Source organism: Carassius auratus, chromosome 48 (assembly GCF_003368295.1).
Source record: "Carassius auratus strain Wakin chromosome 48, ASM336829v1, whole genome shotgun sequence".
In the NCBI taxonomy this organism is placed as follows: Eukaryota; Metazoa; Chordata; class Actinopteri; order Cypriniformes; family Cyprinidae; genus Carassius; species Carassius auratus.
In genome coordinates this window covers 88,779-112,658 of record NC_039290.1, presented here as the reverse complement: position 1 = coordinate 112,658, position 23,880 = coordinate 88,779, and the positions used below count along the sequence as shown (strand labels likewise).

The window sequence follows — 23,880 nt, the reverse complement described above, 5'->3', positions numbered from 1 at the left end:
ATAAAAGCAGCCAGCCTTAAACTGTCATTTCATACTGGACTTAATATCAGACTGTAATAATTAGAGGCGTAAGCGTCAGTAATGACTGTAAATGCTCATGTATTCATAATGACGGGACAGAGCCGGGACTTTAAGCAGTGAAATGTGTCAGCAGAAATGTTAAATGTTACAGCAGAAAACAGCATTTAATCAGACATGAGATTAAAGCTGCTCTCAACTTCATTCACATTCATGACAAATGGGTCTGTTAGTTTGTTCGGCCACATGATCCTCTTAAAGACACCAATGACCCGAGGAGAGAGACATTTACAGTGTTATTTTAAGACACACACAAACACACACACACACAACACACACACACACACACACACACACACACACACACACACACACACACACTGAAAAGTTTGGGGTCATTAAGATTTTGTAATGTTTGAAAAAAGGTATCTTCTACTCAACAGGCCTGCATTCATTCGATGAAAAATACATTTAAAAATAGTGAAATATTGTTATAATTTAAACAGCTGTTTTCTGTGTGAATCTGTGTTAAAGTGTAATGTATTTCTGTGATGCTCCGCTGTATTTTCAGCATCATTCCTCCAGTCTTCAGTGTCACATGTTCTTCAGAAATCAGAATAATATGATGATTTACTGCTCAAGAAACATTTCTGATTATTATCAGTGTTGAAAACAGTCGTGCTGCACAATATTTTTTTTCGAAACTGCTATGCATTTTATTTTTCAGGTGAATAGAAAGTTCAAAAGAACAGCATTTATTTGAAATATAAATCTTTTCTTACATAAATGTCTTTACTGACCCAAAACTTTTGAAAAGAAGGCTATTATCTATATAAAGTTAAAACCGAATGACACCATTTTCATTTTGCCTGAACGAGTCAGAAACTTGCTAAAGGACATTCTTTTTTTTCTTTCTTGCCGTTTTAGGAGTGTGTCTTGAAGCAGGACACTGAGTTTGAAGCTCCACTAGATCCTCCGGAGATCATGAAAACAGCCTCCCTGTGGATCTGGTGTGCTGCTGACACCACTGAACATCAGTCTGATCATCCTTGCGTCTCACAGGAGACATCAGATAAACTGATGCTTCAGCGCAAAGATCCCAAGTTTTTGAGTTTGAGTCTGATTCAGCATCTGCAGCTGAAGTTTCATTCTGACTAACGTTCACAGCACACAGAAACTGATCCTGCACACACATCTGTTTGTCCTCTCACACACCAAAGACTCTCCATCCTCACTCAACTCAGTTTGCCTAGAACTGGATACAAGATTTCCTGACAGAGCATCCACCAGAGAGTGAAACATGGGCCCCTACACATCCTCAACCATCACTCGGAGCACAGGTACACCACAGGGCTCTGTGCTCAGTCCTATCTTGTTCTCCCTCTGGACCCGTGACTGTGTACGAAATCTCATAACTCCTAAAACATTAGTCACAGACTCAAGTGTCTTATGTTGTTGGAATCCTTGGCTCCTAACAGATACATGTAAACTACAAGATTGGAACTTCGGGGCACTAATCACCAATCATTAGTTCAGATGGTAACTTCAAATTGCTTATTGCGAATCATTTGAATCAGATCAGAACTTTGGAGCGTTTATCGTAAATCATTTGATTCAGATCAGAACTTCGAAACGCTTATCGTAAATGATTTGGTTAAGATCACAACTTCAAAGCGTGTATCGCAAATCATTTGATTCAGATCGGAACTTCAGAGCAGGTTTGTGAATTATTAGGTTCAGATCGTAACTATAATGTGTGTTATGTGAATCATTTAATTCCAATTGTAACTTTGCGCATATCAAGAATAATTTGATTTAGATCAGAACTTTGGAGCGGGTTCACCATTTTTTTTTTATCCAGATCCTTTTTGAAGCGAGACGCTTCTGACGCTGTCTGTTGTTCAAGAGTGTCTTGACACAAGGAATGCGAAGCTGAAACCCATGTCTTGCATACGTCTGTGTGTAGTGCTTCTTGAAGCACTGCGGTCCACTCTTTGTGAATCTCCCCCACATTTTTGAATGGGTTTTGTTTCACAATCTTCTCCAGGGTGAGGTTATCCCTATTGCTTGTACACTTTTTTCTACCACATCTTTTCCTTCCCTTCGCCTCTCTATTAATGTGCTTGGACACAGAGCTCTGTGAACAGCCAGCCTCTTTTACAATGACCTTTGTGTCTTGTCCTCCTTGTGCAAGGTGTCAGTGGTCATCGTTTGGACAACTGTCAGGTCAGCAGTCTTCCCCATGATTGTGTAGCCTACAGAACTAGACTGAGAGACCATTTAAAGGCTTTACAGGTGTTTTGAGTTAATTAGCTGATTAGAGTGTGGCACCAGGTGTCTTCAATATTGAACCTTTTCACAATATTCTAATTTTCTGAGATACTGAATTTGGGATTTTCTTTAGTTGTCAGTTATAAACATCAAAATTAAAAGAAATAAACATTTGAAATATATCAGTCTGTGTGTAATGAATGAATGTAATATGCAAGTTTCACTTTTTGAATGGAATTAGTGAAATAAATCAACTTTTTGATGATATTCTAATTATATGACCAGCGCCTGTATATATATATATATATATATATATATATATATATATATATATATATATATATATATATATATATATATATATACAGTTAATAGCCAGAGTTTATAAATAAATATATATATTTTTTATCTCAAAAAGGTACATTCTCACAGAAAGGTGAGGAGTTTGCATCAATACAACAGCAACACACACACACACACACACACACACACACACATTCAGCGCATCACTAGCAGCCACTGACAGTCAGATAATCTACATGAACTGAGACCTACACCCCATCCATCTCTCCTCATCTGAAGATGGCGACTGGAAAGAGGATTTCCTCAGAGTGGAGGATTAAACAAACACACACTCCTCTGACATCCAGCATCTGTGTGAAATCTGTCACTGTTACATTCTCAGATAATCAAGCATTAATGTGTTTGATGAAATAAGCGTCCCTGCGCCGCCTGCTTTAAAACCACCAGACCAAAGAAATAGCATGTGGTTTGCAGCTTTTATGAGAAAGAAAAATGGCAAGTAACTTATTTAATAATTCTGCTAAATGTAAAAGTAAACTAATTATGAAAATAAATAAAATGTGTTTTCTTTCAGCTTCAGTATGACTGTTTCTGTTCATCACAGAAATAAATTACAGTTTAGCAGAGATTCACATATAAAACAAATACTTTAAAATGTAATAATATTTCACATTTTACTGCATTTTTGACCAAATAAATACAACCTTGGTGAGCAGAAGAGACATAGTAATTCACAATCTTTGAAAAATGTAATGCATTTTTGCTAAATTTAGGATGTTGGGGTGGGAGAAAAAAATACAAATTCAGATGCATTGTGATTATCTGAATCAATTCTGAGCTTGGTTTTTTTCACAGCTGGCTTCATTGCACGTGTGCATTGCTTGACATCCGTTATTTCAGTGTTTTACTAAATTCTTAACAATTGTTTTAATTTATTATTAATTTGAAATTATTTTAGAAAGTAGCCTGCTTATATAAGTTTATAAAAATGCATAAAACAAGTTTGATATGAAAATGTAGCCATGTGCAGTTATTTTGAAAACGGAGGATGCAATGCATCGTGATATCATAGTGAATCAAATTCTTGACATGATACTAGTAAACTAATCAAATTTTGAAACCAGTGTGTGAGCATGAGAAACAGTAATAAATAAAGACAGTTAATACACTTAATAAGATGCATGGCCATTAATTTACATTATTTTTTTGTATTATTTATAGTTTTTATACAGATGTGAACACGCAAATGTGCACATGTCCATATTCAAGCATTTCATACAATATAAACACTTCAGTCTTTTACAGCAGTTTATTTCACAAATAACTGACAGTCACTTAAATATGATTTTCATTTACAATAATCTATACTAAAATTCAGCATTAGTAACTTTTCCACCACTGACTATCAACAATGTATAGGCCTTTCCGAGTCCTGTAGTTCACTCTTCAATGTTGTGATGTGAGACTCATAAGATGAGATCTCTCTCTCCTGAGATGGTATTTCTATAGCTAGCTGATGTAGCTCCAGGAAACGCATCACCAAATGCTACAACACACACACACACACACACACACACGTTCAGTATGACAGTAAAATTATTAAGTATTAAGTATGCATCAGCATGCATGCTTAGTATACATAATATAAAGTATGCATCAGCATGCATACCTAGCATGCAAACTTAGTAAAGAAGCGTGAATCAGCATGCATACTTTGAGATAAACCATGAATGAGCATGCATATTAATGCTAATATAATTATGAAGTATTAAGTATGTATGTATGCTTAGTATACAAAATATGAAGTATGCATCAGCATGCATACCTACAATAGCATGCAAACTTAGTAAAGAAGTGTGAATCAGCATGCAATACTATGTGTGAACCATGCATCTGGAACAGCACAACATGCACTTTGCATACTAAGCTGAAGAATGTAATTTGTAAGAGTTTGTACCTGACAGGTATCCTCTCTCTGGGTTCCCCACGATGCTTTGCAAGTCCGATGGTATGAGGGACATGAGGGTGAAATCATCGTGAGAGCAGGGGCGGATCTACCGGGGTGGCATGCCACCCCTAAAAGAAAGCCTTGCCACCCCTGCTGCCACCCCAGTTGGCAGCAACGAATTAAAGGTTATGGCCAATTTGAAAATTTACGAGCGCGATTCGTGATTCGTGATCCCGCTCCGAACTCCCGAACTGATTCAAATGATTTGCGATCCCCAAACTGACTCAAATGATTCGCGAACCCGCTCCGAACTCTCGAACTTATTCAAATGATTCGCAATCCCGCTCCGAACTCCCAAACTAACTCAAAAGATTCGCGACCCCGCTACGAACTCCCGAACTGATTCAAATGATTCGCGATCCCCAAACTGACTCAAATGATTCGCGAACCCGCTTTGAACTCCCAAACTGACTCAAATGATTCGCAATCCCGCTACGAACTCCCGAACTGATTCAAACGATTCGCGATCCCCATAACTGACTCAAATGATTCGCGATCCCGCTACGAACTCCCGAACTGATACAAATGATTCGCGATCTCCAAACTGACTCAAATGATTCGCGATCCCGCTACGAATTCCCGAACTGATTCAAATGAATCGCAATCCCCAAACTGATTCGCGAATCCGCTCCGAACTCCTAAACTGACTCAAATGATTCGCGATCCCCATAACTGACTCAAATGATTCGCGATCCCGCTACGAACTCCCGAACTGATTCAAATTATTCGCGATCCCCATAACTGACTCAAATGATTCGCGAACCCGCTTTGAACTCCCATACTGACTCAAATGATTCGCGATCCCACTCCGAACTCCCAAACTGACTCAAATGATTCGCGATCCCCATAACTGATTCAAATGATTCGCGATCCCGCTACGAACTCCCGAACTGATTCAAATTATTCGCGATCCCCATAACTGACTCAAATGATTCGCGAACCCGCTTTGAACTCCCATACTGACTCAAATGATTCGCGATCCCACTCCGAACTCCCAAACTGACTCAAATGATTCGCGATCCCCATAACTGACTCAAATGATTCGCGATCCCGCTACGAACTCCCGAACTGATTCAAATTATTCGCGATCCCCATAACTGACTCAAATGATTCGCGAACCCGCTTTGAACTCCCATACTGACTCAAATGATTCGCGATCCCACTCCGAACTCCCAAACTGACTCAAATGATTCGCGATCCCCATAACTGATTCAAATGATTCGCGATCCAGCTACGATTCCCCGAACTGATTCAAATGAATCGCAATCCCCAAACTCTAATAATTTACCAAGTATTAATATACTGTAATATTTTTGTTGTTGTTGTTGTTGCTATAAAAACAGACTTAGGCCATCAATAGCCTTTAAAATGGCTTAAAATGCATTATATAAGAAAATAATGAGGCAATAATGATTGGTTAATAATAACATTGTTAAAATACATAATGTAGGCGAATACAAAATAAACAATTTATGTCCATGTTATTACAAATGCCATGTGATTGCTGCTGTTACACTACAGGATAATCAAATCCTTGTTTAGGAGACTGACCAAACATTTCATTCATGTTCACTTAATCTTTCATTTTGGACACCTTTTTGCTATAGATGACACAGCCTTTATAATTTCTTCAACAAAAAACGTGCATATCACAACCCTTACAAAAATAAACCATGGTTTTATCAGAGTAAAACTGCTTAATTGACTTTTGCTGATTTCTGAATGCTTGAGACTATAAAATAAATTAGAGTCATAATAAAGTTATAGCCACAGGTAAATGTCGAGAGCTACAATTGCGATTTGTAAATAATACAATTTATTCATTTAGTTTTTTATTTGATTAAAGTTCTATTTTCACCCCTATAGTAGGTGTTTTTTCCATCATCATATTTTAGGAAGGGGGGCACAACAATAAACCCTTAAGGTGTTGTTATACACGTCTCTGGGAATGTGTGCTCTACTACACACACACACACACACACACACACACACACACACTGAAGCACGCGTGGTGTTTTCAGCTCTTCACTATATTAACACATGATGATGCTACACATGTGCACTCCAGCGCGCTATGAGAGGATTTCACCATTTCACTTGATAAAACTATCATCATTCATTCGTATCGTATACACAGACTGACAGAAACAGCAATGTCTTTATGACAACCTGTCAAAATGAAATGAAATTTTGGTATAACTTGAAGAAATTCAAACAGAAATATAGTACTATTGCACAGTAGAGTATACTATACTTAAAGTATTATCATACTTGATATGCTATACTTCCTATTAGCTAATAATAATAGTTCATTAAAAAACACAGAAACTCTGGTTACAACCCACCAAAATAAAAGTTTGGTCTAATTCAAAGAAATTATGTAAGAAATTGCTCAGTAAAATATACTTAAAAAAAAGATATACTAAAACATTATTTTAAAGGAATATCACACAAGTTTTCATAGAAGTTTTAATTTAAGCTTGCCAAAACAATAACACCATATTTTTCAGAAACAATTTCTAAAAGTACATTTGTATTTGTGCCTATAATGTTTATTTATTTATTATTATTGTCAGCTAATAAAACCTATGCTTCAGGACCATATTCATATAACATCTAAGGCTAAATGTAGCTCTTGACTGTTTGAGTTAGATGATGATTAACACTAAACTGTAGAAAATCAGTTGAGTCTCCCCAGCTGGAAATCTCATTGGCTGTTAAAATCTTGTGTTTCTTATAATAAATTGACATATTGATAACACTGAATCTTTTATAATGCTCTTAATTACATGTTGATGCATACTGTATGCATTAGTGAGTGTGAGGGGCTTATGGGGTATGGTCACTTATTCCTTATATGAACTGTTTCAAATGCAAGACATTGATTGCATGAGATTAAGTTTGTAAATGATAGCCTGTGTCCGACTCCTTTTGTAATGTGCACATATATTTATCATCAAACTGTGATAACTGTGTCTAAATTCAGTATATACACATCTGCCATATGTTGCCACCCCTCAAAAATTCCTGCCCCCTTCTCGCCACCCCATCAATATTTTTCTAGATCCGCCCCTGCCTGCAAGGAGGCTCTTCTAGACAGAATGATGTGATGAAAAGCTTATTGATAATAAATCTTTTACAGAATGAGTTGCAATGTTTATATATATAGGCTATATATAATTTTCAAAATAACTACGTAATCTTAGTTGAAATAAACTAAATTGTAATCTGGCGCCATATTTCCTCCTCCCTCGTACAAGCGAAAAAAACTGCGAAATATTAATCAGAACATGTATCGCTGTTTGTTTCTGATTTACGCGTGGATGTTTATTTTATTTTGCTAAATGACCGAATAAAGGGTTAAAATATTTTAAACGTCTTTATCTTTCCGCTTCCTCCCCCTGAATCTTAACTATTCAACGACCGATGTTGTCAAACAGTGACGCTTTTTCGCTTTTCAGATTGCTAATATAATTTAAAATCAGCGATTAATTAAATATAAAATAAAATATGTGGTAATTAATCCAAAGGTCACGAAAGAACCCTGTTATTAATCATATTTTAAATTATTACAATCCCTCCCACCCCCTCTTTCAGTAGTGGTACATTCCTCCGTCACGCTGAGCGGGAGACGGACCGAACCAATCCACCTGCGCTGAGGGGAGACGCACATTCTCATGTCTTTTCATTCATCGCGTGATAATATTTTTTATTCCCGTGTTTCCGTTTTGTTTTTAAATCTAAGTGTTTATAGAGTAGTTTTTGAGTGAGTAGATATGCAGAAAGGTGTGAAGGTGAGTTTGTATACACACAGTATGCTGTGTTGTTAGCCTGAGCTAGTTAAACACGGCTATCCTTTCTATTTACTTCAGTGTCGATATCGGTGAAATTATTATAAAGTCATAAGTAACAGTAACCTTAAGGCTATTTTTATTCATATAAGCGATGTATCTGCTGGTGCAGTGTTTTGTTTATTGTCTCTCTGTGTTGGTGGCACATAATAACTGTTGTTTTTATTAATTAACCCTTTGTTTTCTCAGATGAAGATGACATCTGATCAGAACACAGATAGTTTTTCTCCAGGAGACATCGTGTTTGCTAAAATGAAGGGTTATCCTTTCTGGCCTGCCAGGGTGAGATTAAATGCATCAGATTTAATCACATATAGTCTTATATGTAAATGAGATTAATTAAAATCTGACTGTTGTTTTATGTCACACAGATTGGTGAAGGAAAAGCCCCCAAAAATAAGATCCCTATCTTCTTCTATGGAACACATTCAACGTGAGTAAACTCTCTCTCTCACACACCTGTTACACACACACACATATTATATCAAATGTGTGTTATGCTTTGACTGTTTCAGAATGAGTGTATCATAACAATGCAGTGTTTAGTTGTGTTTTGAACACAGTCCATATCTCTGCTCTTCCAGAACATTTCTCTTCCCCAAAGACATCGTCCCCTACTGGCCGAACAAAGACAAGTACGGCCGGCCAATCAAAAGAGGTGGCTTCGAGGAGGGCATGTGGGAGATCGAGAACGACCCGGGTGTTTGCCTCAGAGGTCAAAAGGTCAGTGTTTATAATCTGAGTTATTAGAGGGGTAACGGTACACAAAAGTCATGGTTTGGTATGTTTTCATAACAGTAAAGGAAAAACTAAAAAGTTACCTTTTTACATCTGTGGCTTTGTCTTTAAAGGAATAGTTCACCCAAAAATGGAAATGCAGTTTGTAGGTGAGTTTGCTTCTTCATCAGATTTGGGGAAATGTAACATTGTATCACTGCAAGTGAATGGGTGCCGTCAGAATGAGAGTCCAAACAGCTGATAAAAACATCACAATAATCCACAGCACTCCAGTCCATCAGTGAACATCTGGAGAAGACAAAACCTGAAACACATCCAGCATTAAGATGATTTTAACTCAAACACATAGAGTCTATAATCCATAATAACACTTCCTCCAGTGAAAAAGTGTTCTGGTCTGAATCAGGAGAGAGATCTGCACAGATCAAGCAGCGTTTAAACAGCTCTAACTCAATGTTTTCACTGGATGGAAGTGTTGTTATGGATTATGGGCTCATATTTCAGCCTTGAACAGTTAAATATGGTTAATTTGGTTCTTACAAACACAGTTTTTCGCTTTATTAATTCGGTACACATGCATGCCAACCTGAAAGATTAGCACCAAAGATTTCCAGTATAGATGCGTGTACCGTTACACCCCTAAGTGTTAAAGTTTGTGTTGTTCGCCGTTATAAAACCCACTGGACCATGAGTTTTGTGTTTCTGACAGAAAGCAGCGCTAGTCAAACGACTGTCAGAGAGTCGACTGAAACTGCAAGACAGGACAAAGAAGAAGAAAGCAGAAAATCAGACAGAATCAGCACTGAACAGAGATTCGAGGGAAGCTCTTGTGAAACCCAGCAAAACAAAGTCTGAATCCGTCGCGCCGGCAGACGCTGAAACAACCGTGACAATGTTGACGTGCTCCAGAGATTCTGTGGCAGAGGACAGACGGACGGATAAAGACACGCCTGCGAGGAGTGTGACATCAGAGAAGACGCTCGCGGCAGGAAGGAGGATTTTACCGTCCAGGAAGTTCATTTTAGCCAGACGAGCGTCAGCATCAAAGACGCTTTCCAGTCGCAGGAAACACGCGCTGAACAGAAAGATGATTTCCACCGACAAGAAACCCATAGACGCTCATAATCACAAACAGGTTCGTGTGAATCAATCACGCTTTGTTTCAAAACAACCAAACAAGTGCTTTGTTTACAGCGGTACCCAAGGAAACGCTTTAAGCTCCACCTGCTGCAGTGTTCATAGGTGTATTGTTTACATTTACATTTATTCATTTAGCAGACGCTTTTATCCAAAGCGACTTACAGATGAAGACAGTGGAAGCAATCAAAAACAACAAAAAGAGCAATGATATATAAGTGCTATAACTAGTCTCAGTTAGGTTAACACAGTACATGTAGCATGGGATTTTAACTAATATAATAAATAAAAAGAAAACAGATAGAATAAAAAAATGAAAGAATAGAGCAAGCTAGTTAGAGGTCTTTACACATACACACACACATGCATATACAATTGCATAATATAGAATACAAAAAGATTAGAAAGGTAGTTAGATTTTTGAAAGAATAGAATTAGAATAGTGAGTGTTAAAGTTAAAGGGTCAAATAAAGATGGAAGAGATGTGTTTTAAGTCGATTCTTGAAGATGGCTAAGGACTCAGCTGCTCGGATTGAGTTGGGGAGGTCATTCCACCAAAAGGGAACATTTAATTTAAACGTTCCTAAAAGTGACTTTGTGCTTCTTTGGGATGAACAATCAAGCGACGTTCACTTGCAGAACGCAAGCTTGTAGAGGCACATAAGTTTGAAGTAATGAGTTTAGGTAAATGGGTGCAGAGCCAGTGGTAGTTTTGTAGGCAAACATCAATGCCTTGAGTTTTATGCGAGCAGCTATTGGAAGCCAGTGCAAATTGATAAACAGAGGTGTGACGTGTATTCTTTTTGGCTCATTAAAAATTAATCTTGCTGCCGCGTTCTGAATTAATTGTAAAGGTTTGATGGAATTGGCTGGAAGACCTGCTAAGAGAGCATTGCAATAGTCCAGCCTGGACAGAACAAGAGCTTGAACAAGGAGTTGTGCAGCATGTTCCGAAAGAAAGGGCTTGATCTTCTTGATGTTGAATAAAGCAAATCTGCAGGATCGGACCGTTTTAGCAATGTGGTCTGAGAAAGTCAGCTGATCATCAGGATGGAATGAGAGGTAGAGTTGAGTGTCATCAGCATAGCAGTGATATGAAAAGCCATGTTTCTGAATGACAGAACCTAATGATGCCATGTAGACAGAGAAGAGAAGTGGTCCAAGAACTGAGCCCTGAGGCACCCCAGTAGTTAGATGTTGTGACTTGGACATCTCACCTCTCCAAGATACTTTCAAGGCCCTATCTGATAGGTAAGACTCAAACCACTGGAGTGTTGTTCCTGAGATGCCTTTCGCCAGTAGGGTTGATAGGAGGATCTGGTGGTTAACCGTGTCAAAAGCAGCGGACAGATCAAGCAGGATAAGTACTGAAGATTTGGATTCTGCTCTTGCCAGTCTTAGAGCTTCAACAACTGAGAGCAAGGCCGTCTCAGCTGAATGTCCACTTCTGAAGCCAGATTGGTTGCTGTCAAGGAGATTGTTGTGTGTGAGAAATGTAGAGACTTGTTTGAACACAGCTCGTTCAAGTGTTTTTGCAATAAAAGGAAGAAGGGAAACTGGTCCGTAGTTCTCTAAAAGAGATGGGTTGAGGTTGGGTTTCTTAAGTAGTGGAGTTATACGTGCCTGTCTAAATGATGAGGGAAAAACACCAGTGTGGAGGGAAGTGTTGATGATGTGAGTGAGTGCAGGTACAACAGGAGAAATGGCTTGAAGGAGATGAGATGGAATAGGATCAAGCGGGCAAGTTGTAGGGTGATTAGAAAGGATGAGTTTTGAGACTTCTGCCTCAGAGAGTGAAGAGAAGGATGTAAATGAGTGTAAGTTTGCTGGTGATATGAGCTTGACTGATTGTGGTGTGGAAAATTGTGCACTAATGTGTTTAAATTTATTAATGAAAAACGTTGCAAAGCCGTCAGCTATTAGAGATGAAGCAGGAGGAGGAGGAGGACAAAGAAGTGAGGAAAATGTTTTAAAAAGCATGCGAGAGTTAGATGAATTGTTAATTTTGTTATGGTAGTATGTCCTTTTAGCAGAGGAGAGAAAGAAGATAGGAGTGACTGATACACAATAAGATCTGTAGTATTTTTGGACTTGCGCCACACCCTTTCAGAAGCTCTAAGCTTAGAACGGTGTTCGCGTAGAACATCAGATAACCAAGGGGCAGAAGGGGTGTTACGGGCTGGCCTGGAAGATAAGGGGCAAACAGTGTCTAAACAAGATGTAAGAGTGAAGCAGAAAGTATCAGTTTAGGGGAAGGAAGTGAAGATGAAACCATTGCGGAAAGCTGGGAGGGTGAAAGTGTGCGTAGGTTACGTCGAAAGATGACATGTGGAGGGGTAAGTGATGTGTCAGGGATCATGTTGAGGTTAAGAGTGAGGAGGAAGTGATCCGACGTGTGCAGTGGAGTAACCAGAACATGATCAGTAGAGCAGTTTCGTGTATAAATAAGGTCCAGTTGGTTGCCTGATTTGTGAGTAGCAGTAGTTGACACTCGGTTGAGATCAAAAGAGGCAAGCAGAGTGTGGAAATCGGCAAACAGAGGTTTATCTAGATGGATGTTGAAATCTCCAAGCATAACTAGGGGAGTACCATCCTCAGAAAAGGTTGAGAGCAACACATCTAACTCATCTAAAAAGTTACCCAGTGGTCCTGGGGGTCGATAGACAACTAAAAAATGTATTTTAAGAGGGTAGGTAACAGTAACTGAATGAGATTCAAAGGAGCTGTTGATACCCAAAGATGGTAAAGGGTTAAATTACCAATCATTAGAGATGAGCAGACCAGTACCTCCACCTCTTCCAGTCAAACGGGGGGAGTGGGAACATGAGAAATTATTGGAGAGTGCTGCAGGTGGAGCAGTGTCCTCTGGTTTGATCCAGGTCTCTTTTAGGGCCTTGAGATTAAGCTTTGAATGACTAATAATAGAAGTAATGAAAAATCGGTTAAATAAAAGTAATGAAATCGGTTTACAGCGGTAACCAAGGAAACGCTTTAAGCTCCGCCTGCTGCGGTGTTTATTTAATGCTTTGTTTACAGCGGTAACCAAGGAAACGCTTTAAGCTCCATCTGCTGCGTTGTTCACGAGTGCTTTGTTTACAGCCGTAACCAAGGAAACGCTTTAAGCTCCACCTGCTGCATTGTTCACGAGTGCTTTGTTTACAGCGGTAACCAAGGAAACGCTTTAAGCTCCACCTGCTTCGGTATTCACGAGTGCTTTGTTTACAGCGGTAACCAAGGAAACGCTTTAAGCTCCACCTGCTGGCAGAGAGTGAATCTGCGTCTCGTTCAGCTCGTCTGCTGTTTGTGTTTATATTTACATTTAGTCATTTAGCAGACACTTTTATCCAAAGCGACTCACAAATGAAGAGAACAGAAGCAATCAAAACTAACAAAAGAGCAATATTAGTATATTATTATAGAGTTACATTTCAATTTCACAAAGAAACGTGCATTATTTTGTCCAAGCAGTAATAAAAGGACACATTTAATTTCTAATAATAACCTAATCTTGTCGTGAATTGTTTCATCGCCGCTGGTTTACGTTGGAACATGAGTTGTTGAGTTGTTTGTCGATGTATTTTCTTGTTTGTTGTAACTCTTCAGCGCTCGAGGGTCACGCGCTCGACCGCAGATCTGAGCCAGAACACAGACGATATCCCTGCGACTGAACCCGCTCTGAAGAGGAAACGCTCGCCAGCTGATCCTGATGTGAAGGAGGACACTTGTGTTCCTCTTCCTGTGACGCACAGCTCCAGCCCAGCAGGTCAGCTCAAGTCTTCTAATCGAGCGTTGACCTGGAATCTGTTTAAAAGGCGTTAGGGATGCACCAATGCCTTTAATGAATGCATGAATTGCATGTATTCTGATCTGCTTCTTAAAAAGGGTTCAAAGTTCAAAGCGCGAGGAAAATGTGTGTTACTCCACACATATTTATGCATTTTAATGTGACAATATAATACATGCGATGTATTCGTAATGAGACTCATTTATTATCCTGCTGTTGTCAACAAAAAGAAGAACTGGGGTCTTCCTGCGCATTTCCGCCAAAATAAAAGCTGAGAAGAAGCAAGATCTCCATCAACATTTATGTTAGTAGTTTTATAATTTTACTGTATCACAACAGCTTATTATAGCATTGACACGTAGTGTTCACATTGGGATCTGTAATGATTTAAAAGTCTTTTCTGCTCAGCGACGCTGCTTTTATTTGTACAGTAAAAATATGATCTGATGGCCAAAAAATATTATTTTATATTATTTTAACTTATTAATTTTAATAAGTGTGATTTGTTGGTATAATGTCTGCAAGAATGTTACAAAATGTTCAGTGTTAATTTTTTTTTTTTTTTTATATATATAGATTTAAAAAAAAAAAAGACAAAACAGTAAAAAGCACTTTTTGGCTATTTAATTTATGCAATGGTGAAAACAATTAGAAAAATACATTTGGGGAAAAACTTCAAAAACAGTTCAGATTTTTTAAATCCTTTTCCCCAATTTTTTTTTTATAAATGTTATAATTTAGAAGCATGGCTAACTATTCTAAACCTTGAAACTTATACAATAGAACAACAATTTATTAAAATTTAACAAAAAAAAATTTTTTAAGGCCTTATTTATTTATTTATTTTTTAATTCTGTGATTTATGTTTAATTTTTAAGTTTTAATGGTGAAATTAAAGTTTTATTAATAAAAAGCTTATTTAATTAATTGTAATCATGAAACTTAACAGCATTTTATCAAAGTTTAACAATCAAATTCTGTTTTAATTTGGATTCTGTTTTAATGGTTTAATTAAATTATTATAATCAAAAATATGTCTGATCAATTTAATTGATTGTTGGAATTTTACTGTTAAACTTAAAAAAAAAATTAAGTTAAGATTTTAATAATAACATTTCCCATTATGACTATCATTATATTAAATAATAGTTTAAATTTTAATAATCAAAATGCATGTGTAATCAAATGTCAATCAATTTTAATTAGTATTATTAATCAATTTTATTTTCCCTAAATTATATGTTTTTGAATCATGTTTTATTACAGTATGTTTTCCAGTCATAAATTATTTCCCCTGTAATTTCTTAAGATTAAACCAAACTTTTATTTTGCCGGTTTGTAGTGATGACGAGTTATATTGAGCAATAATATCAAATCCTGCTTGCTATATTTGCTCGGTATTCAGTTTAATTACTCACATTACAAAAGTGAAGTGCTTAAAGTTTTCATTACAGAAGAGCTATAATTGATTTATAATTTACAGACTCAAAGAAGAAGCGTCTCACCGAGGAACGAGAAGAACCGAGCGAGGTCAAGAACATGAACACACAAGACGAGGACGAACAGAATAAACCCAAACAGATGAACAGAGACGTTCTGATTGTCTCTGAAAAGAGAGACGAGACAAAAGAGGAGAAGAAACCGAAAGATGAAGAGGTGAGCGCGGAGGAGAGCGCTTTAGAGAGACGGAGGATCATCGATCTGACGTCTGTCTGTGTCTCTGTGTCTCTCAGAGGAGTAAGATCCTGGCCGAGAAGAGGCAGAGCGTGCTGAAGTCACTGCAGGGGTTAATGACGTCCACCAGAGGAAAGACTCAGAGCAGCGCTGAGAAGAGCCACAGAGACACAGAGCAGAACGAGTGAGTGACATCACCATGTGTTTACATGCAATACCACAAACAGCCACTGGATGTCACCCAAACTCCACTTCATTTTTTTAACGCATTTCTGTCACAAATCTATCAATTTCTATCGCATCAGGATGTGTTTACATTCATACAGATCAGAGGGTTCCTCACCATTGTATACCATGTGATATCTGTTCTCCAAAACCTCAAAAATTCAATGTGATTCGATTCTGTAGTATATAGAGTGATTTATCAATGTTATGTAGCTATTTTAACCCTTTAACTGTCATCCCCATGTTTTAAAATTCACAACAAAGTGCACTTTCCAAACTCAAACTTAAAAATTATAATTCATGACCGCTTTTTGAATACAGACCTAAAGTTGGTCTCTTTTTAAGTAAGACTTAGTAGATCATTACAGAATTGAAGTCATTTGATGTAGTGAAAGTATTAAAAAGTTACCAATTTTAACTATGTTTATGTTGACTAAGTAAAAAATTGCTTTAGATTTGAAGCATATGTCTACTTAAGTTGTATTCCAAATTTGAAGTTGATGTTAAAAAAAATAATTTTCATATAGGCTATTTTATTTAGGTGTTATACCACAAACAGCCACCGGGTGTCACCCAAACTCCACTTAATTGTTTTTTTACGCTTCTCTGTCACAAATCTATCAAGCAATATTATATATATCACAAAATATGGAATCTTGAGACTCTTTCCAACTATATGTGTTTCGTCAAGATTATAAAAATTTCCACCTCCTGCACCTTTTTAAAAAAAAATCAGTAATCTTATGACTTGATAACAGACAAGTCTTTCAGTAAAAGAGTAAAAACAATCATCAAGCATTTGTTATGATGCGTTATTGCCTCATTGCTATTATATATCGTTGTAGCTAATGTTATTGTCACAGTTAGAATGGTTCTTGTTATCAGTTATTGCTATGCTTGATGTTATTGTTGTATGATTATTATGATATTAATCTGTGTTGTAGTTCTCGTCATTAACGGAGTGTGTTTCTACAGACAGCAGAACAACAACAACAACAACAGAGAAGAAGAAGAAGAAGAGCTCAGAGGTGAACACACACATCACACACTGAATCCACTCGAGTGTGTGTAGATCTCTAACTGTGTGTGTGTGTGTGTGTGTGTGTGTGTGTGTTTCAGCTCATTCTCTGTCTGTCACAGACTCTTTACTCTACCGGCTTCATGATGACATCAGGATCTCAATGACGCTCGAAAACCCAGTATGACCCTATACAACACACTCTAATGTTTTCTATAAAAAAAGTTGATAAACAAGTAATATTGTAAGTGCTACTGTGTAAAAGGAACGCTGCGGTAAAAAGCACTTCATTTGTTTAAAGTGTTTGCAAACCAAATTGCACTTTTGTTCATATAGCAGTACTTTAACATGAGAAAAGTGCAAAATACACTACTTTTGAATGCATTATTAGATTTGTGCGTAATACGATTAATTGCGATTAATGACAGACAATCTCACGATTAATAGTTGCCCAGCACCAGCCCAGCAATATGTTAATATCATGTACAGTAGAGCTGCTTGTAGATGATTGTTGATTGTTGTGTGTCTCAGGATGTGGGTAAGTGTGTATTGGCTCTGGATGAGTTGAGCAGCGTCTCGGTCTCGTCTCGAAACATTCAGAAGCACAGCGAGCTCATCGAGACGCTCCGAAAGGTACATGTGTGTGTGTGTGTGTGAAGATACTCACTGCTGCAGGGTCGAGCAAAGCTCAGTCTCACAGTGTGTGTGTGTGTGTGTGTGTCTGTGTGTGTGTGTGTGTCTGTGTGTGTGTGTGTGTCTCTGTGTGTGTGTGTGTGTGTGTGTGTGTGTGTGTGTGTGTCAGATGCGCTGGTTTCGTGGCAGCGAGGCGATCATGTTTAAAGCCTCCATGTTGTATCATCGCTTTAAAAACATCTACCTGATCGGAGACGGCGAGGAGCCTCTGAGTCAGGAGTACATCGCTTCTCTGAAGGAGGAAAGAGAGACGGACGCCGGAGCAGGTAACACACACTCGTGAGAGCATCGCACGGCCTTCTGGGATACTCTGATGGGTCAGGAACTGAGCGCTGACCTCCTGCTCACAGAATTACTAAAACAAAAGGAAACCAGTTCTTTAATTAATTTTTGTCTCTATTTTTTATTAATTTTAGTCATTTTAGTACATCTAGTTGCAGATTGGAATATATATATATATAAAATTATTATTATTATTTTTTTTTTCCATTTTACATCTTAAGTTTTTTTTTTATTAAAGTAATTTTTTATGGTTTTAGTTAACTATACCAATCCTGTTATGTCTTTTAAAAATAATATTTTTTTATATCAAAAAATAAATAAATAATAATAATTTTATATATTTTTTCTATATATTTTTCACGTTTTTTTATTCTTAAATTTGATCATTTTAATATAATTAATTTATAGTCTTGGTGAATTATGTCAGTTGATATATTTCCCGTTAGTGTAGTTCAGGTTTGTGCTGATAACCGTGCGTCTCTGTGTCTGTGTTCAGCCGTCTGTCTGACGAACGTCTGTGAAGAGACCCGAGGTACGAAACCAGCGCCTCAAACCACTGAACACTTGCCTCACAGGTGTGACATCATCATGACATCATCGTGACATCACAGCCAGCCTCGCTGTCTGCGCTCTCAACCTCACTTTACAGAAATAGTTCACACTCTGCCCAAAAACTTTGTCACCTGCACACCAATGGATCCTCTGCAGTAAATGGGTGCCACCCGCCCTGGAGGAAGCGTTATTATGGATTATGTGTTTTAGTTAAAGGGATAGTTCACCCCAAAAAAAATGATTAACTCACCGTTGCACACGGACAGCTACAGTAACATCATCACACACTATATCTGATCTCAGAGCGGTGCTGATATAACAGACGCTGACTTTAATGAATGCAGTTAGTCGTAATATGTTCTAGCATTGTCTGTCATGTTCTGAAGCCCAGAGATTTGTATATTATAAAGCACTCGCATGTGCTTCCTGTTACAGAGTATGCATTAAACTGATCTCCAGTGATAAAAATAAATAAATAAAAGATTAATAATCAGAAATGTTTCTTGAGCAGTAAATCATCATATTATTCTGATTTCTGAAGATCATGTGACACTGAAGACTGGAGGAATGATGATGAAAATACAGCGGAGCATCACAGAAATAAATTATGTTTTAAAATATATTCAAATAGAAAGCAGTTAATTTAAATGGTAGAAATATTTCAAAGTTTTAATTTTTTTCTGTATTTCTGGTCAAATGCATTCAGGCTTGGTGAGAAGGAAAGATTTCTTTAAAAGATTTTAAAAATTTTACTTTCATTTTGGAATTGATTAATCATTTGAAAGCACTGTGAAATATAATTGAGAACAACCCCAACATATCCACTTTTATGATAGACTTTTAACCACAGTTTCATATTATCTAAGGTTTTTTTTTTTTTTTTTTTTTTTTTTTTGCTATTGTAGCCAACACACTCATGATTTAATAAAGAAAGCTTTTTATGTTGTTATTTTTATGTTGTCCTTAGCGCTTCTGCTAAATTCTACACCCATTCAAATTGTATATTTTATATATTTAAACAATTATATTGAGTTTATAAATCCTACTGCGGCGAATTTCGAGCTCATGAATAATAATTAAGTGACGCGCGCCAGTTTGCTGGCCAATGAGCGAAGCCTGCTGTGTATGAGGCGTGGCTTATGAATATTAATTAGGATATGTGTTAGGAAGTTTACCAAGCAAAGGCAGCAGGACTCGATTAATATTCATGAGCTCGGGTTAAACAAAACTTTGGTATTATTTATCACTTTAATTGAATAAAATGTTTTTATAAATAGTATTACTCTGTTTCTAATCGTAGTGCGCATGCGTCGGTGGGCGTGACCGGTGAACCAAACGTCACACCTCCGACCGCACCGTGAGCCTGAACCGATTCCGCCGCCGGAGATCCGCCTTCCGCAGACACAGCAGCGAGCGCACAAGGCGGAGAGATTCCGGACGGATCCAGATGTGTTACTGTTAATGTAAGCAATCATTCCGCGCCGAACTCAGGGAATCAAGCGCCATGGCTCGGGTCGGTAACGGAGCGGACGGCGCGGAACCGGAGGAGGTGAGTGTCAAATATCTGACCGGTGTCTAAACGATCCAGAGAGCGTTCCGTGCAGTCGAGGTCACGATTCTGAGGCTGAAACGCTTGTGTGGCCCTGATGAACGCGCCTCGGAAGCTCCTGTCCTCTCTCTCGGACGCGGAAGTCTCTGTGTTTGTCTGCGTGTGTTCTTCACTCACACTGATTTAATTACACACTGACTCTGTGTCAATAACAAACCTGCGTGTGTGTTCAGGTAAGCGTCATTTGCATAATTATGCAACGGCTCAGACGTCATGAAGGTTAAGCACGAGAGCCTTATAAAAAGTGCTGCGTAATCGCACGGTGCACCATCAGTTTCTACACGACTGCTGCACAGAATGGCGTGGTGTGGTTACTATAGTAACTGCTTTCATGGTAGATGTTTATGACAATGCCATAACTGCCATCATAATTAATGACGTTTATGGTCTGTTGTTATGGCAATACCATGGTTAGCATCAATGACTTGTGTTCCCATGGTCTTTTGTTTTGGCGATGCCATGGTTACCATCATGAGTGACTGGTGTTTCCATGGTCTGTCGATATGGCAATACCATGGTTTACCATCATGACTTTTGTTTCCATGGTCTGTTGTTATGACAATACCATGGTTACAATCATGACTTGGGTTTCCATGGTCTGTCGTTATGACAATACCATGGTTACCATCATGAATTTTGTTTCCATGGTCTGTTGTTATTGCAATACCATGGTTACCACCATGACAGGTGTTTCCATGGTCTGTTGTTATGGCAATACCATGGTTACATCATGTCTTTTGTTCCATGGTCTGTTGTTATGGCAATACCATGGTACCATCATGACTTTTGTTTCCATGGTCTGTTACGGCAATACCATGGTTACCATCATGACTTTTGTTTCCATGGTCTGTTATGGCAATACCATGGTTACAATCATGACTGGGGTTTCCATGGTCTGTCGTTATGGCAATACCATGGTTACCATCATGACTTTTGTTTCCATGGTCTGTTACGGCCCCAATGCCAATGGTTACCATCATGACTTTTGTTTTCCCATGGTCTGTTACGGCAATACCATGGTTACCATCATGACTTTTGTTTCCATGGTCTTGTTATGGCAATACCATGGTTACCATCATGACTTTTGTTTCCATGGTCTGTTATGGCAATACCATGGTTTACCATCATGACTTTTGTTTCCATGGTCTTGTTACGGCAATTGCCATGGTTACCATCATGACTTTTGTTTCCATGGTCTGTTACTGGCAATACCAATGGTTACCATCATGACTTTTGTTTCCATGGTCTGTTATGGCAATACCATGGTTACAATCATTGACTGGGGTTTCCATGGTCTTGTCGTTATGGCAATACCATGGTTACCATCATGACTTTTGTTTCCATGTTCTGTTGTTATGGCAATACCATGGTTACCATCATGACTTTTGTTTCCATGGTCTGTTGTTATGGCAATACCATGGTTACCATCATGTCTTTTGTTTCCATGGTCTGTTGTTATGGCAATACCCATGGTTACCATCATGACTTTTGTTTCCATGGTCTGTTGTTTATGGCAATACCATGGTTACCATCATGAGTGACTGGTGTTTCCATGGTCTGTCGTTATGGCAATACCATGGTTACCATCTTAACTGCTGTTGTTATGGTAATTTTAATAACAGTAAAAGTCTAATATAACATGTCAGTGCGGTAATCATGTCATTTCTTATCTAATTACTGTCACTGACACAAATGTTTCCATGGCCAACCAGGTGCTTCAGCCTCCCGTTGTGGATTGGTATCCACTTATCCTGAAACACACTCAAATACATCAGCTGATGAAAGGCTTTTAAAGCGTGTGAGGGACTCTCAGCGCTGTATGAATGTTTATTTATTGATAAACACCGGAGGCCACTGAAGTGTGTGTGTGTGTGTGTGCGATCAGCAGATCCAGTTACTTCACTGACCTTGTGCTTTTTCCACTGCAGATAGTCTGTTGTTGATTGGACACAGATCATACTGGCATGTTCACTGAGAACAGAGTGTGTGTGTGTTTGAGCCAGTGATCTGTAGCCTAACGCGTGTAATCCACTTATGCTATTACAACATTACACACAAACACACGGTCAATTGTTTGTTGAGCTGTTAAATGCGACTAAGAGGCATTCTGCATTTGATAAAACAGACACACAGACCATAAACTCACTCCTCGTGACATTAGTCATCTGAAATGCTTCTATAATGGCTCATGATATTCCTGCAGAATGTTTCTCAGCGTCTGATTGTTCTTTAACATGCTTACATGTGTCCTGTCTGTGGCATCACAATTTCACGATTCAGTCCCATATTAATTTTAAATATATGTATATATTTAGGACATAATTATGTTTCTGCTTCCTTTATTATTGAAATGTATTAACATATAATAATATAATAATACAAATAATTAACAGATTAAATATAAATATAATGAATATGCTGTAAAATGCTGAGTTAATGATATCAAGTCAGCATTATTTTAGTATCATAGATTCTATTATGGTTTTTGTTGATATTTTGAATTAGTTTTTATTGGATATTTTATTATTTTTTGTCATTTTTATTAGTTAAAATATATATGTTTTATTCATATTTATTGAAGTTTGAGTTAATGATGCTAGAACTTTTATGAAATGTTGCTTTGGCTACTAATTACATAAAACATTTTTTTATATAAAATTTATTTCAATTAATGTTTATTTTATTTCAAGTAACAAAAATGTTTTAATGGTTTTAAGTCAGTTAAGAATAATATTTTACCTTAGACAGGGAAATATATATATATCTTGTAGTTTTGTGACTCTATATGACAGCATCACTTTATTTCTTTTCTTAACCTCTCTTCTCTTCTTCTTTTCAACATTTCACTTCTGTTTCAGCTGATTTCCGTAAAATTACCTATTGTGAAATAGCAGATGTTTTGCATGTATTATATATTAAATGCGCAGGTCTGATTACTTTACAAGATAAATTCTTCTTTTCTTACAAGTAAACTACACGCGTATCATTCATAAAAATCTGTTACCCTTCATTCACCTCTGTTCGTGTGTGTGTGTGTGTGTGTATCTGAACTCATGTTCAAACACGTGTTTATGTTCATGATCTGTTCTGTGCATTTCAGGACTGTTTTGAAGATGCTTTTGATCGCATTCCAGTGTGAGTAAACACAGATCATCCGTCAGAATTGCTGCTGGTCTCACTGTGTGTGTGAGTGGTGTGTGTGTGTGAGGAGTGTGTGTTTTGAGAGTGAGTGTGTGAGAGAGAGAGTGAGTGTGTTGTTGTGAGTGTGTGTGTGTGTGTGGTGTGTGTGAGAGTGAGTGTGTGAGAGAGAGTGAGTTGTGTGTGTGTGTGAGAGTGAGTGTGTGAGAGAGTGTGAGTGTGTTGTGTGTGTGGTGTGTGTGAGAGTGAGTGTATTGTGAGAGAGAGAGTGAGTGTGTGTGTGTGTGTGTGTGTGTGTGTGTGTGAGAGAGTGAGTGTGTGAGAGAGTGAGTGTGTGAGAGTGAGTGTGTGTGAGAGTGAGTGTGTGAGAGAGTGTGAGTGTGTGTGAGAGTGAGTGTGTGAGAGAGTGTGTGTGTGGTGAGGAGTTTGTGTGAGAGAGAGTGAGTGAGTGAGTGTGTGTGTGTGTGAGAGAGTTTGTGTGAGAGAGAGTGAGTGAGTGAGTGTGTGTGTGAGAGTGAGTGTGGAGAGAGAGAGTGAGTGTGTGTGTGTGTGAGTGTGTGAGAGAGAGAGTGAGTGTGT

General features: G+C 37.9%; 1 protein-coding gene across 1 annotated transcript; it reads left to right on the top strand.

Moving 5' to 3' along the window:
- The first annotated feature begins 8,230 nt into the window (after positions 1–8,230).
- Positions 8,231–19,044, top strand: LOC113065396 (PC4 and SFRS1-interacting protein-like). Its single transcript, XM_026236611.1, has 13 exons — positions 8,231–8,394; positions 8,641–8,733; positions 8,823–8,884; positions 9,036–9,174; positions 9,899–10,324; positions 13,930–14,089; positions 15,594–15,766; positions 15,844–15,968; positions 16,985–17,037; positions 17,129–17,208; positions 17,559–17,660; positions 17,830–17,986; positions 18,499–19,044. The coding sequence occupies exons 1-13, from the start codon at positions 8,377–8,379 to the stop codon at positions 18,603–18,605; spliced, it is 1,695 nt and encodes a 564-aa protein (XP_026092396.1). The 5' UTR covers positions 8,231–8,376; the 3' UTR covers positions 18,606–19,044.
- The last annotated feature ends 4,836 nt before the right edge of the window (positions 19,045–23,880 follow it).